This window comes from Photinus pyralis, unplaced genomic scaffold (assembly GCF_008802855.1).
Source record: "Photinus pyralis isolate 1611_PpyrPB1 unplaced genomic scaffold, Ppyr1.3 Ppyr1.4_LG5, whole genome shotgun sequence".
Taxonomy (NCBI): domain Eukaryota; kingdom Metazoa; phylum Arthropoda; class Insecta; order Coleoptera; family Lampyridae; genus Photinus; species Photinus pyralis.
Window position 1 is genome coordinate 46,083,919 of NW_022170596.1, and position 15,034 is coordinate 46,098,952.

Here is a 15,034-nt window from a genome sequence, read left to right on the forward strand (position 1 = left end):
CAGATATGGTACATCTTGCTGTTCCACAGATGTATATTATAGATAATGCAGATAGCCAGGATCATGAAAAATAAAACTATGGTATCTACAAAGAAACTGTTGGGCAAATGTTTTCAAATAATCAGAAAAATTGTAAACTATTCCCCATTCCGTGATTTTTTTCTGAAAAATGAATAAGTTGATTCTAATGAAGTACCTAAAATAGATAAGAACAAAACTAATGATACAAATTAAATAATTCCATAAAATTAATGGGGGTCATCCGATTACGATGTACTTGTAATTACGTAACAGTAACATTTTTATTACAATAAAGTTAAATTTTGTTTGCAATCGGAGCTAATGATTAAAATTAGGTAATACTAACAGAAGAAATAGGAGTCACATAAAAATAAATGTAAAACTATATCGGATAACAATTCATTCTTATGGATGCCACGAGAATTATACACAAAATGTAGTTTCGATAACCACTAAACATAATGTAATTAATTAGTAACGTCCTCTACGTTGTAAAATGTTATTTCTAGATCCCTTATTTCTAGATGAGCCACTACGACCCCGCGAATTTGTTCTTTGACTACCTCTCGCCGAGCCACGCGGACGATTATTTCGATTTCGATAATCATTAGGTGGGGGAGACCAATTTTCATCATCACCTTGCCTAAACGATCGTCCACCTTCACTTCGACCAAAATTAGATTGTCTATAATTTTGAAAATTATTATTTCTCGAACCACTCCGCGAATTTCCAAAATTATCATTCCAATTTCTGTCATCGTCGTAATCGAATTGATCATCACCATCATTATATCTACCTCTGAAACCCTGGTCCTCGTCAAATGGTTCGCGAAAATCTTGATCCGTCATCCGTCCGTCTCCTCTCATATCTTGATCGCGTTGCCGAAAATCGACATCCATATTCCTGACATTTCTCAAATCGACATCAGAGTGTTCGTTTCCGAAATTAAAGGAATTAAATTGCCTCATATCCTGATCCAAGCGTGATTCTTCATCGTAAAATCTGTCACTTCTACCGTCCATAAATCGATTTGGGGAGTCAAACGGTTTTCGTGTAAAATTCACAACAAAAGGATTTGTTTCCATTAAAGGAGGAGGATGGTTCGATTCGGAAAGATCTTGCATATCATCGTTGTCCTCATCATACGACGGATTCAATGACTTGTACTCCTCACGGATTTGATCCATGACATCATTTAGTTCAGGAACGTGACCGGAGACAATGTACTCGTACAGGCTCTTCGAACCCTCTGCAACGGCAGCTTCTAGTTTGGATCCCGCTGTAAGTGTTTTAATAACGTTATAGTATATCAAAAAAGTACAACATTTTTAAGCCTCAGTGTTGGATTATCCATCAATGCAAATTCAGTACCAACGAAATACAGATATAATGTGGGTTCTTCCTAACTAAAAATATTACTTGGCGCCACTTTCCCACTTTATTGGTGTGGAATAAAGTAATGGCGCAGTACATACCATCGAACTTTTGTTTTAAGTGTAATTTACAAAAAAGAAAGAGTTCACCAAAATTGTTTTGGAGAACAAGGAATAAGCTTTTACAACAATTTGCTGCTTGACACAGGGGCGGACTGGGTACTTACTGGCCAGGTGGAATTGCATAGGTCACGGGCCATTAAAGTATTAGTGTAGGGGGGGGGGGGTTAGCTCTGAGGTGCACCACAAGAATAGTACTCCTTTCTCGAAAATCAATTACCATACAGTTTTTTTTTAAAATTTCAGCTGATAATTAAAAGTAACAAAATATACAATCCACACGAGGTGCGTCGCCTATCATTGTATTTCAGCACTTTCATGCTACGACAAAATTTTCTTATAGAATGTGATCTCAAACAGTTCCAAGATTGGGCTACTAGTTCAAAAGTTACAGCCCTTTAAATTTTTTTTCGAAATTGGTTTCTAGTCTATAACTTTTGATTGAGAAGTCTGATCGAAAAGTACGAATTGATTTGGATTCTACGCACCCAAATTAATAAGAAAAAGTGTTTTCCCGAGAAATTTTGGTGTAGTCGATTTTTGGTAAAAAAGGAAGGTTACACTGCCTTTTTTTGAGCCCCGAAAAAAAAATGTCTCAGATCAACCCGGAAAAAAAATTTTCTTATAGAATGTGACCTGTAGAATCCATAATTTCAAACAGTTCCAAGATTGGGCTACTAGTTCAAAAGTTACAGCCCTTTGAATTTTGTTTCGAAATTGGTTTCTAGTCTATAACTTTTGATTGAGAAGTCTGATCGAAAAAGTAAGAATTGATTTGGATTCTACGCCCCAAAATTAATAAGAAAAAGTGTTCTCCCGAGAAATTTTGGTGTAGTCGATGTTTGGTAAAAAGGGAAGGTTATACGCCTTTACATGTACTTAGTTTAAGAACATATCATCTTTTAAAACTCTTCTCATTTTGTTCCGTCACTGGCATATACAAATTAATATTTAAAAAATTAGTTCTAGTGTAAGAATTACTACATTTCTGTATCTAATTTATACAATAGCTATTTGTGTATTAAGAGCGCAAAATGATATATTGTCGATTGAAAGAGACAGTTGACGCGCGACGAAGGAGCGCGGCAATCTCTTGAAATCGACAATCAATTTGCGCTCGAATTACACACAAGATTTTTTCTACAATCGAGCAGTTCACATATTTCCAGAAATTTAAATTTTTCACTCAAATCATTTTAATCTTATGCCCAAATGAAAGATGTCATTTACTCGTTGTCATTGGATACTCTGAGCCATGCATATTTGATTTATAGTTAATAATTGGGAGAGCGAGCGTTTTTTCTATTTTGTCGCTTATAAGCGACAAAGTGACATTCCTCGAAAATTATGACGTTTGCGTTGTCAAATACGAGCGCAAATGCCTACTTTGGATATCGATTGTAGAAAAACAAATTAAGTTTTGTAATATCAGCATTTGTTAAAAAAGTTATCATAGCAGTCTCAGACACTGCATAGTATATAGCCTTAAAACCTGTAGAAATCTGTAATTCGTAGGTACTGTCCTGTGTTGTGGTTAGTACTCTTTGGTGCAACTTACGTTGGACAGCGATAAGTTTCCCCCCAATTATTAATGCATTAGCATTTTGAGCAATTTTCTGTAACGGAATAACACCGGACGTATTTTCGACCAGCTGATTAATCACTTCGGATAAAGTGCCATCTTCTGCTGGAAAAGGTAGACAATTTCTAAGATTTTATGAAACACGACAAACCTGAAGATGCAGTCTCATTCCATTGTGCTTGGAAGTTTCGTGGTATGGGCTTACTGTATGGAACCTTTTTTGACTTAAATTTATCTTCAATTGAGATTGAAGTTATATCTATATCTAGTCCTGGAATTGTTGTGGGTGTCTCAGAAGACAGTGTGAATTCAACTTTGTCATCCGGACCCATACCCGGTATAACGGAAGGTTCATCTGAAATGTAAGATGCAACTGTTACAGCACGGAAGACAATTTTAGAGATTTCTCGAGACAAGAGAGGATATAAGCTAAAAATTGCCCTGTGCTTGACATTCTTCCCGGCTTGTGAAATTTTATTAATAAATTAATTTAATTTTTAGCTTCCTAGCATGTGCTAGGTAGCTATTGCGATAGTCGTTTTTTGAACATTTCAAAATTTCATCAAATGTCGACGTTTTAGACCATTTTAAGCAACTTTTAAAGAATACAATTTTTTGCCGTCTGTATGTACGTACGTACGTTTGTTGGCAATTTTCTGAGAAAACGGCTCGACGGATTTTGTTGAAATTTTGTATATATGTTTTAGGCATACCGAACAGAAAAATAACGGGCCGAATTTTTGAAAAAAAATTTTGGAGCGCCGTAACGGCATCGAACTTTTTTTTTCAAATAGCAACCTAAAATTTTTATTCTATTATTTGGAAGACCTTATTTTCCTGTGTACAACCTACAAAAAATTGGGCCGGGTTATATTATCAAAAAACGAAGAAAAAAATTGTCAAAGTTAAAAAATTGTGTTGCATATGTGCAAAACGCAACGATCTTGTTTCTGAAGCAATTTAAACGAAATTTCTATGGTAAGTCCCTTTAATAAAAGCAAACAAAATTCATGCGCAAAAATCGTGTTGCGCATGCGCAGAAATGCAATTTTCTTATTTATGGAACAATTAAAACGAAATTTGGATGGTAGGTCCTCCTAATAAAAGAAAACAAAATGCATGCGCAAAAAATCGAGTTGCGCATGTGCAACATTCAACTTTCTTATTTATGGAGCAATTTTAACGAAAATTGGATGGTAGGTCCCTCTAATAAAAGCAAACAAAAAGCATGCGTAAAAAATGCACCTTTCTTATTTTTTCCGTCTGTAAGTGCGTACATATGTTGGCAATTTTTGGTTTCAGCTAGGAAGCTATTCTGTCAAGAATTTGACACCTGGTTTTGTAAGTGTATTCTGCATATTGTATCAGTACATACATTCGATATCGAACCTGTCTGAGCAAGTAATAAAGATGTATGCTTACCAATATCGACATCCTCTAAGCCAGAAATTCCTGCAGGCAGAGTGTTTAGATTGTATTTATCACGCATGAGATCTCCAGGTCGGTTTCTTGTCCAAAATTTACTAGTGTGGTCGTTTGAACCAGAACAAAGAATATGTCCAAGCGGATGCCACGCAAGAGTCCAAACTATGCTGTCGTGCGCCTGTTCAATAACACCCACTTCTTTGTCGGCTCTGCAACAGTAAAATATAGTGCATGACACATAAATTCATAAATTCTTACCCAACATGCCAAAACATAATTGCGCCATCCGAGCCTCCGCTGCAAAATAGGCCTTCGTGGGTGGGATGCCAAGCAACACTAGAAGCTTCTTTCTTATGACCTCGAAACGTTTGCACTTCCTGGCCAAGATTTCTGAGATCAAAAAGTTTTAACAAATGATCACGAGACGCTGTGATTAACCAATTTCCATTATCGTTCCACTTTAGATCCATTACAGTCGACTTGTGTGCGTGACTGAAACACAAAATCCATTAAAATCGAGGAAACATAACGATAGGCTTACAGTGTTGCTAACGACTGTCCCGTTTTCGGATCCCATAATTTAATCGGTTGTTGATTGTCTTTACTACCAGAAATGATCAATGACTTTTGTGGATGCCAATGAACGCACTTAACGTCAGCGCCGTGCCCTGAAAATAATACATGAATATGTAAAACAAAGAAAAAAGAGAGCTAACCTCGCAGTATTTTTTCCTCTTGATATCGTAGAAAGTCCCAAGTACGTAAGGTCCCATCATCTGAACAAGTCACAAATTTGGAGTCGAAAGGGCTGAAGCTGTGATAAATAATACAAATAGGAGTTTGTTATCATTTATTTATGATTTAAGTACATTTTATCAAAAATGATAGGAAGAGGAATAGGGATTGAGTAAAATGTTGTACGAGTATTTATTTTTGCAATAAAATTCATTACAATTTTGCAGTAATACAAAATACGATTTATTAAGTATCCTATTGTGATTAATCCACTTTTATTAGGACTGTATTTTATTTTAAACTAAATAGCACTGGGAAATGTCAAAGCAAAAAGATATACAATCGAAGAGCATGTGGTACTTGTCCTTTACTTTAAAATTTCAAATGGTTCCGAACAATCTTTGGTAGACATCTATAATAATTGATTAATCACTCAAATTCGACAATGGACATTCTATTTTCGTGTAGCTAAGCGTTCAGTTGTTTTCAGCACATCCGTAAGGAATAGAATAAAAGATTTCAAGAGCTACTTTGATCAAATAGCAAAAGAAAAAAAGGTCTCATGAACCCCTGTAACGACACACTTTTCTTCACTCAATATGTTAAAAAAATTAATTGTAATTAAGAAAAGGGCAAAATTGTGTTAAAAGAGATTAAATTAAGATTTTTATGTCACAGCAAGAGTGATCACGTTCCTAAACAAAAACAAATGGAAAGAGAAGTCAATCCTTAATATGGTGATTAAAATATTTTTGTGAAGTTCTAAAAAGGGGCCAGTACTTCGACATTAACTATGTCTCGAATTATGGAGATCGAAAGTTTTAAATTGAAACCTGTTGCCTGATGTTCTCTGCACAAAAGAAGTTACTATGACTTGACGAAGCAGTTACTAGAACCCATATTTTCGCGAGAATAAAACTATTTTTATTTTGCTTTTATTAAAATTTATTAAGAGCCCAATCCAAAAAGGTAACGAAATAAATATAGCTTTCCAAATATCTCTTTAGAGCACAACAAAGGAGAAATGAGATCGTACTCTGAAGGGTAACCTGGAAGGCAATTCCCGAGAATATATTAAAAACGAATTTATTCGATAAAAATTACATTTTAAAAACACGACAACAATTTTTCTTTTAAAATCACAGCAAGTAATACAAAATTGAGGAGTTGGGACTTGGGAGCCTTTATTTCAACATCGTAACTGCTACCTATTTATTTCTTTTTGTATAATCAACAATATTAAGGAAAGGAAGGTGGTATTTATTAACTTTGGTATAAAAATATGTACAAAAACGAATAAGACGTAGTGAAGTTGTAGATACCTTATGCCACGAAGGGCTTCTTTATGTGCCTGGAACATCTTCACATTATTCATATTAGACTGCCAATATTTTACGTAGCCCGCATGATCGCCCGTCACCATCCAACTGTCATTGTGTGACCACACCATACATCGAACTGGACTGTCGTGTGCCTAAAAGCAGCAGTAAATAACGATCTACGTTTTTTAATGCGATGAAAATTGGTATATACGGAATCAAAACTTTTGATAGTAATGACCTTTTGTACCACTGTTTTTCAAAAATAAAAATCTGGATATGCCTTGACTGTGCGTTATTATCCATCAACATATAGAGATGGACTACTGCAGGTGAGAGCAAAGGGAAAAATAAAAGGCAAGCTCTCTCTTACAGTTATGCATCTTATTGGTTCTTTCAATTTAATTTGTATGCGACCAGCAGAAGTGCGATAGGGAGAGCATTCCAACTCTATATATGTCGATGGTTAAAACAATAATCAGAGTAAAAGTCACTTAAGGGTATTGTTCACAAGTGCACCCCATTTCAAATTTCCATCAGTGTAGCAATTAGTATGGTGCTGTGCTAACTGCCGTTTCGGATGATTATTTTCGTATTTGCAATAAAACTTTGTACAATCAAATGACAATTTACAACAGCAGCAACATTTTTCTTGTAACAGAAAATAGATGCCAACATAAATCAACATAATTTTGAATTATTTATGTAGTGTAGAAACTCAATATTAAAGTAGTGTAAATAAAAGTAATGATGTGACAACTAAACTGGCTCTTAGTTTTCTATAAAAGCTATCAAATTTGGTATTTGAAACCTTAATTAAATAGGCACACGATGGACGATGAGATTGTTTAATCTAATAGCGACAATCATTTCTGGGGGAACAAAATTTCACATTTTAAAAGTAACCTGGATGAATGAATACCACAAAAACCATTTACTTCAAAAAATCTCACCAAAACATGGGGTATGCGAAAAAAAAAAACCACTTACTTGCAAAATCGTCTCGAAATTAAACGTGAGCCCATTCCACAGAGTAAACTCTCCCGAACTGGCGCCAGTAACTAAACGTCTACCTTCCGGCGTCCACGCCATACAAAAAATGGGGCATCGCATTTTATTTGTAGCAGTCTTCACAAAACGTGTCGTAACACAATTAATCGGATTATCGGGATAGCTGGGCGGAGGCATCATGTCAGGGTAATACATCACGTCGGGCTGGAGAGCTCTGCGATCGCGATAATCCCTTTGCCAAATTCTATTCTAAAATAATATCGTTAGAGGAAGATTTTTAAGGATGCGGAAGTGCTTACTTCTAATGCCACTATGATCGCAGAATTATAATCGACAGTTTTTCGCATCACAGACTTTCTCAGACGTTTGCCGTCGAAATCTTCTAAGGTCATTGTGTTTAAAGGACCGGGCAGGGGTCTTTGGAGATTTAGGAACGGACGAAAAGGTGGGCGCGTATTATTAAAACCGTTTCGCGAGTCAAATTTCTGGTTAAAGGTGTTGTTGATCGGAGGAGGCCCCATTGGTGTTCCACCCATATTCATATTTGGTGGTGGTATGGACATATTTGCATTTGGCAAATGTACCGGAGGTGGATGTGCAAATTCCATTTTTTTTGTTATTATTGTGGATTTCACAAAAAAAAACACCTTAGCCTTTGGAAGCCATTCAAGACCAGTCTCTTAAAGTGTAATCGACGCTATCACAATTTATGAAGAAATTTTGTACAAAAACATTAGGAAAAATTAAAATGGCGATAGTGCCTAAAAGGTATAAATAATCTGCATTGCGCAGGCGATGATAAAACGTGCACATTTAACGATTTGTAGTGTAGCTACCATCCCATATTTACCAACACTTTAAGACGCATATTACATTACCGATGCATTTCATTTTGCATCTCTAATTTAAATAGAGTACTAGAAATAAACCGCTATAAACTTGTACACTTAACAGCACTTTATCACCTTTTTTTTGGAGTACGTACATGTGATTACATTAGCATTTAGCTGCAAAAATGTCGAATTAACTAACTTCATAGCATAGATGTCATTCTGTTGCTATTCAACGTGAAGGTAACATTTAAACAGTGGCGTATCCCAAAGGGGGCTCTTTTCAAATTAATTCACCTAATTCATTATAAAACGGTCGTAGATGGCGCTGTGTTCGAAGATAAGCACATACAGGAAAATATAAAGCGGCACTAACTTATTGTAAAGTAGAAATATCCAACACCGCGAACAGAAATAAATCAAACGATTCAATTATCAAAGAAAGCACAGCTCAAAAGTCCTCTTTGTATTTCCTTTCTTGAGAAGTGCTACAAGTTCATTAAAATTAGTTACCTGCATTTCATTTCGTACAAGTCTATACCAACAGTTTTATAATTTTGGTTACGATTTGAGACGCCAAGTATATAAAGACGTACAGCCGAATGCGTCCTGAGAACGTTACGACAATAACGCCGAATGCGGCCATTGTGGCGTCACGCCAATTTTTCGTCTCTGTCCAAAAAGAAATAGCGCATCGTAGCTATCTGCGCAGACTGCAAAAAAGAGCATCTGCGCAGACGTTGCACGATTTTCTCGTCCTTCGTAGCATTCGTAGTTTTATGTAGAAGGTCTACTAAAATTTTAAAGTTGAAACTGTGAAATTAGCGATGGGTTTAATAAAGTCGTTTAATTATAGTCACATTTGGAGTTTTATTAATCCCATAATATATTTTTTAATGTTCGTGTATAAACTGTAGTTGTTTTAAGTCCCATTTGTATAAAAATTATACAAAAAAAGTTATTTTCAAATTTCATTTTCATAAACAGATGCTAACGCGTTTAACTTTCACATAATTCCTATTTAACATGAGTGGAACTACGGAAGATGAAAAATCTGAAGCCCCCAAAGCGTTTCCGTTAGATTTGGCTGCAAAAATAGCCACCGTAAAGACAATGGACGGTAAAACTCCTTTGGTTATGACAGGGCAACCTCTGAGGAATATGAGGGTGTTAACACAACCGGCTAGCGGTAATTCTGGTCAAACGTCAGTGGTAACGCCCGCTATTATTACCACAAACATTGTTCCGCAGGTTTTGAAGCAATGTAAGTGTAGAGTGCAGTGGAAACAATCTTTAAGAATGTTATTATTGCAGGTGATACCAGTAGAGCACACGCCGTTAGCACACCGGGGACTGCTTCTATCACCTTACAACGACCTGCACAAATTACATTGGCCGCTTCGTTGCCCGTTGTTGCATCCTCACTTCCTGTAGTTTCTCAAAATACTTACCATGTGCCTCGAGGGCCGGCAGTAGTGGCCAACCTGGCAGCTCCTCGCAGTAACGTTGTTGGCTCGATTCGTACTCCGATGGTCGTCACTGCACAGGCTAATGTATGTATAAAGGCAAAGAGAGCTACATTAGATTTGGTCGAGTTTAATTTAATGTCAAATCGTGACTTCACCCTTTAAACACCAAATTCGTAGTTTAAATCTTCAATTTGAGTTTTAAAGTGGAAGTCTAAATGTGGCTAATCAAAGCCTACGTTACAATATCTTTATATTTTCATGTTTGTTAGCAACAGGCCTTCATTCGACCACCTCGTGCACCTAGCCCTGCTCAGGGTACCGCATGGTTGACGAGTTCGTCTAATGGTTCTCAAATCAAAGGAGCACCGACAGTTTTAAGTCCACCCGTACGAGGTGCGACCGTCTCCGGCACTCTTGCCAAACCCCAATTATTAACCAGGGCGCAACCGCTCTCACAAACCACTTCCACAATTAGGCCAACGACTGCCACAATCCTGCATTCTGCCATAACTATCGGACAAGGAGCTCAGCTTCACTCATTCAAACCCAATCAAGGCGCGACTGCTATTCAAACTCTCGGTAGCACCGTAACCTTAGCCCAGGTGATTCCTTCAAGGACTCAAACGCTCGTGTACAGCACAAATGGGACGCAGTTTACTTCGGCTCCACGTTTAACCATAGCTAGCACTATACAAAATCGGCTATCGACAACTTCTAAAGTAAGTAGAGTATGTTTATACATAATTTATCGGTCAAGCCAATATGTTTAAACAGACTTTTGATGCTCACGGATCCGAGATTTTGATTTGGCACTTAAAAAGGGTGTTTCATTTACCTTAGACCTCCCATTTGATTACGAAAAAAATTTCTCATTTTCATATTTGCCCTTTCGGTCTATTAATTTCTGATTGAATAGTAAATTTTTTTCTGAAATTACTTTAGAAACCTTCTTTGAAAAGGGTGAAGAAAGTGTGATTTTCCTCTCTAGTGAGGAAAGTGAAAACAATTGCTACATTAATCTTAATAATGACATTTTAAATTGAAACATACCTGCATCTAGATTGCTATGTGTTTCTGAAAATATGTGTAAAACTTGAGAAGAAAGTGTTTTTCTCCACCTTCTTCTAGTTGCACAAATCACTATTCTTCTTCAAGTGCAGAAAGTTGTTTCTTTGCATAAATACAACACATTATCTGTTGTAGGCTCAGGTGACAACGGCTCGTTTGACTATGCCGATAGTCAGTCAAGGAGGATCGACTCGGTTAGTGGCGCCACAAGGAACAGTCTTGACAACAGGAGCGAGAATTTCAACTGTACCGACGACGCAACAACCTACACCTCCGAGAATTGTATCAACAACCCAGTCAACGGTGACACTTGGCCGACTGTCTGTTAGCGTAACAAGTGCACCTACACAAGTGAGCAGCGTAAATGTATTGGGTCAGACTAGAATATCGACGCTATCGCTGCATCCGTTAGTTGCCGTTGCTAATAATGCACAACCGCGAACGATACAGGCCCAAACGGCTAAGGTCATAGCACAGCCGGTGCAAGGTAATATTGTTTCGGTAAAGCGCGTGCAAATTTTTACAGATAGTTTTAGGCAATACAGTTTCAATACCTCAGATGTCATCTGTTATGAAACCTAATCCAATTGCTACTACTACAAGAACGAGTAAGTTTGTAATTCTGATAATTTCATTATAATTGATGCGAATTCCACAGAAAAAAAATCGGTGTTAAGTACATTTTGTGCATTAAGCATTACCTATTTTCAGTAGTCTGAATCATAAATAGATAAGAAACTGCAGTGTAACAAAGCAATGAGTTGAGTTGAGAGTTGAAAAGCACTTTCTTCTCAAGTGTAAAGATTTGAGAATGAACATTAAATCAAAAAATCAAGCACCAGAACAAGAAAATCTTAGAAATTCTTATGACTGTAATTTATTTGTACAGTTTAATCATTCCACAAAACAGAAGTGTAATTCTATATCCTTTTTGATGTTGCAGTAAGTGTACAGCAAGCTAATATGGTTACGCAGAGGCCCATTACAGCCGGTGCCACTCAGGCAGTTGCAATATCAAAAGTGTTTCCGCAATCAGTTGATAATCAGTCAAATCAGGCTACAACTAATATATTTATACACACTCCGATGGCTTCCGTTCCAAGAAAGTCTTCTCCAGGTAATTATATCGTTCCTGCATCACCCTCAATTTCTCTCCCTTCTTTTTTACTTTCTGACGACATACGATGTATGTATAAAGTATTGTGATAAATTTTTGATATGCCAATATTTCGTTTTCTGGACGTTTTTGAAACCCACAGACCCCAAAAAAGTTTATTTATATTTTTAGCTTGACGTCTGTGTGTGGGTATGTAGCTCGTTTTTTGTGAACGCGATAACTAAAACCCTGGACCGATTTGGACCATCTTCATGGTTATTGAGGATGTCAAAAGTTTAGCCATAACGGCTTGAAAAAATTTTTTAAAATTTTTTTGCATACACTGGCCAAAATGGCTTAAAGAACACTACAAAAAAGTTCATTACTATTTTTTTTGGAGTTTACCTGACAAATAGTTAAATTTTATCCGGTACTCCAGAACAAAAAAATTTTAAAATGGCAAAATCTAGTTACCTTAGTTCAATTGTCAAAATAATTTATAGGCCCAACACCTATTACTCAAACAACGGCTGTATCCACATCATCTTTATCAACCTATCCACTAACAAGTGGTACCTACTTCTATGATGCCTCCGGTACGTACTCCGTAGCGCGCCCTTTTAGTCAGCAGTCGTCATTCACGACAGTGCCTCAATCGAACGCTCCACAAATACGTGCAACGCAAGTACACGGTAACTAAAGATCCTTAGGCTTTATTTTCCTCGTTCAACAACCTCTGTGCTTTAGGGATCATGTCAAATCAGCCGATGAGGTTTAATCCGATTATGGTCGTCGACCAAAATCGCATGACGCAATTTAATCAACAAGCCATGGAAGTGTCTCAAGAGCAAAATACGCAAACGCCAACCACGAAGATTACGTCATCGCCTCGTCCGAGCATCTTACGTAAACGAGACCACGAAGGATCCCCTCTAAAGGCAGCCAAAAATTTAGCACCCCAACTTGGTATTTTACCCATACAACCGCAAGCGCCTATTTCACCTCCTTCACGTCCAGATTCAGGAGGAAATGGCAACAGTTCCGGTAAAATGTTCACAAAAGTATCCATTCATATACAATACTATTTAATAGGAGGAAGTACGACAATATCGGCAACATCTAGTCCAGGTTTAGCAGAGACAAACGAGGACAGCATGCCGCATATTCCGCTAAACATCAAAGAAGAAGAAAATGCTCGTCCGCCTCCCGAAATGAGCCCCCGTAAAAAACCGAGAAAACAACAACTGTAAGTCATCCGTTTCGTGTCTATAATCTAATCTAAATTTTGTAGAACCGGCAATGATATCGACGAAAACATGCACGAAGATATGCAATTCATATCGGAAACGAATGTGAAGAAAGAGCCGGAATCAGACGGCAATCGTTCGGATCCGGCTAGAGAAGAGACTGCCGCCGAAACTCGTCGCATTTTACGTAAACCTGCCGGCGTTAGTCTACTTAACAGCTACAGGCAAACGTGGAAAGCCACCCACAATCATTATTTGAGATATAGCGATGTGAAACCGAAAGATGAACGCCGTCCCACTATAATGGATCTCTCAAATCAATATCGTGTGCTTGACAAAGTTAACGGATGGAAAGTACATCATTTGTCAACTCAAATGGAAGATTTGGTAAGCTTGAAGGTGCTCCAACTTAAGCCAGCACTATTGGTAACGTTCCTAATATTGGGGCCAATGGAGACTACAATAAAAACGTTATAAAGAGATTCAGCAAAATAATGTTTTTCTTACTAACTAAAATTACAAACCAAGGGATGATTATCAAATTGCTCGAAAATTTGTTAATTTAAATTAAAAATTCAAGAAATATTTATAACCTGATAGTGAATTGTTTTATGATTTGATCATTGTAATCCTTGGCTCATTATCCAACTGTGTAGCTTAAAAAATACAAAAGCTAGCAATAGTGCTAGTTTAAGTTGTCACACTATGTAACTTTTCCGTTAAAACTTTCATCCACACAGGCGGATCAAGAACAACATGTTTATAATCAACTTCGAGATTTGCTGAAAGACACAGAGGCAGAAGAGGGAAACGGCTTTGACAAAGATCTAAATCGCATTAATGAGCTTATTAAGGTAACTGTCTCCCCTAATTTCAATTAATAATTGAAAAATTTCAGGGAAACTTACAACGCATTAAAATCATCAACGATGGAATGATTGAAGCGAAAACACAAATAATGAAAATATTTGACCATAAGATACACGTGACCGATATTATAAGCCGCTGTGCCAGTAAACGCAACTTTAAAAAGCGCGAAAAGTCGTAAGAATAAGATGTTAATAATTCGTTTAGAAGATATATCGTTATCAATGTACATTTTAGTTATAGGTGATTGTAGATAACGATATCTCGACTATCATAATTCCGTCAATAGTGTTAAGTGCGAATGTATTATTTGTATTTGTTTATTATCTTTCTTCATTTCGATGAAGTTAATGTGTTATTTTATAAGTATAATTTTAAACATAGTAATATATTTCTGGTTTAGAAAATAACAAAATTATGAAATTTTAATATTGCAAATAAAGTGCATATTTTATTTATTTTCTTCAACATTCTAAACCAAGTGTCTCATGGTCTAAAAACGTACTCTGCACTACTTGTGCAAAGAAATTCCTACATAATCAAATATATAACTGCCTAACAATTTTAAAGACTACTATATACAGGATGTAGCTATATTTAAAAAATTTTGGTGGGAGAGAACCCAACATTTTTTTCAAATAAAATTAGTATTTATGACTAGTTCCCCCAAACAATTGAATAGAGACCTTATTCAGAAAATCCAGTATAATTTCTTCCTACAATTGAATTTATTTATATTGAATAAGATTTTTATTTGAAGGTTAAGCTAGATTTTTTCATATGCTCTTTGAAGTTTGGTAAAAATTTTAATTGTGTTCTTCCAGACTCAACGATGTTGTCAATTGTATTTGACATTTGGCAACTACGTCA

The 15,034-nt window shown here is 36.5% G+C and overlaps 2 protein-coding genes across 4 annotated transcripts; one reads left to right on the forward strand and one right to left on the reverse strand.

Moving 5' to 3' along the window:
• Nucleotides 1-248: 248 nt before the first annotated feature.
• LOC116171296 (pre-mRNA 3' end processing protein WDR33) lies at nt 249-8,654 on the reverse strand. 2 transcript variants are annotated; one of them, XM_031488058.1, is made up of 11 exons: nt 8,553-8,654; nt 7,887-8,504; nt 7,567-7,836; nt 6,580-6,731; nt 5,239-5,336; nt 5,064-5,190; nt 4,781-5,014; nt 4,520-4,731; nt 3,249-3,452; nt 3,074-3,199; nt 249-1,301 (listed from the first exon to the last, which is right to left on the reverse strand). In XM_031488058.1, the coding sequence occupies exons 2-11, from the start codon at nt 8,193-8,195 to the stop codon at nt 493-495; spliced, it is 2,541 nt and encodes an 846-aa protein (XP_031343918.1). In that variant the 5' UTR covers nt 8,196-8,504; nt 8,553-8,654; the 3' UTR covers nt 249-492. The 2 variants fall into 2 exon arrangements, with proteins under 2 accessions (XP_031343918.1, XP_031343917.1); XM_031488057.1 differs by having other exon boundaries at nt 7,887-8,629.
• Nucleotides 8,655-9,188: 534 nt separating this feature from the next.
• Nucleotides 9,189-14,622, forward strand: LOC116171213 (histone deacetylase complex subunit SAP130). Of its 2 annotated transcripts, none has more exons than XM_031487928.1 (12): nt 9,189-9,681; nt 9,732-9,970; nt 10,156-10,605; nt 11,090-11,441; nt 11,491-11,562; nt 11,898-12,071; nt 12,554-12,742; nt 12,798-13,094; nt 13,143-13,296; nt 13,342-13,684; nt 14,038-14,151; nt 14,196-14,622. In XM_031487928.1, exons 1-12 carry the CDS (start codon nt 9,444-9,446, stop codon nt 14,343-14,345), a joined length of 2,772 nt encoding a protein of 923 aa, XP_031343788.1. In that variant the 5' UTR covers nt 9,189-9,443; the 3' UTR covers nt 14,346-14,622. The 2 variants fall into 2 exon arrangements, with proteins under 2 accessions (XP_031343788.1, XP_031343789.1); XM_031487929.1 differs by having other exon boundaries at nt 10,162-10,605.
• Nucleotides 14,623-15,034: the final 412 nt, after the last annotated feature.

Excerpts from the sequence above, each read along its gene's own strand:
- LOC116171296 (XM_031488058.1), bottom strand. The coding sequence starts at position 8,195 with ATGGAATTTGCACATCCACCTCCGGTACATTTGCCAAATGCAAATATG. Across the intron at positions 5,337-6,579 it reads GAAGCCCTTCGTGGCATAAG|CTTCAGCCCTTTCGACTCCA; the intron begins GTATCTACAACT and ends TATTTATCACAG. Across the intron at positions 5,015-5,063 it reads GGACAGTCGTTAGCAACACT|TCACGCACACAAGTCGACTG; the intron begins GTAAGCCTATCG and ends TTTGTGTTTCAG.
- LOC116171213 (XM_031487928.1), top strand. The coding sequence starts at position 9,444 with ATGAGTGGAACTACGGAAGATGAAAAATCTGAAGCCCCCAAAGCGTTT. Across the intron at positions 12,072-12,553 it reads TCCAAGAAAGTCTTCTCCAG|GCCCAACACCTATTACTCAA; the intron begins GTAATTATATCG and ends AATAATTTATAG. Across the intron at positions 14,152-14,195 it reads GCATTAATGAGCTTATTAAG|GGAAACTTACAACGCATTAA; the intron begins GTAACTGTCTCC and ends GAAAAATTTCAG.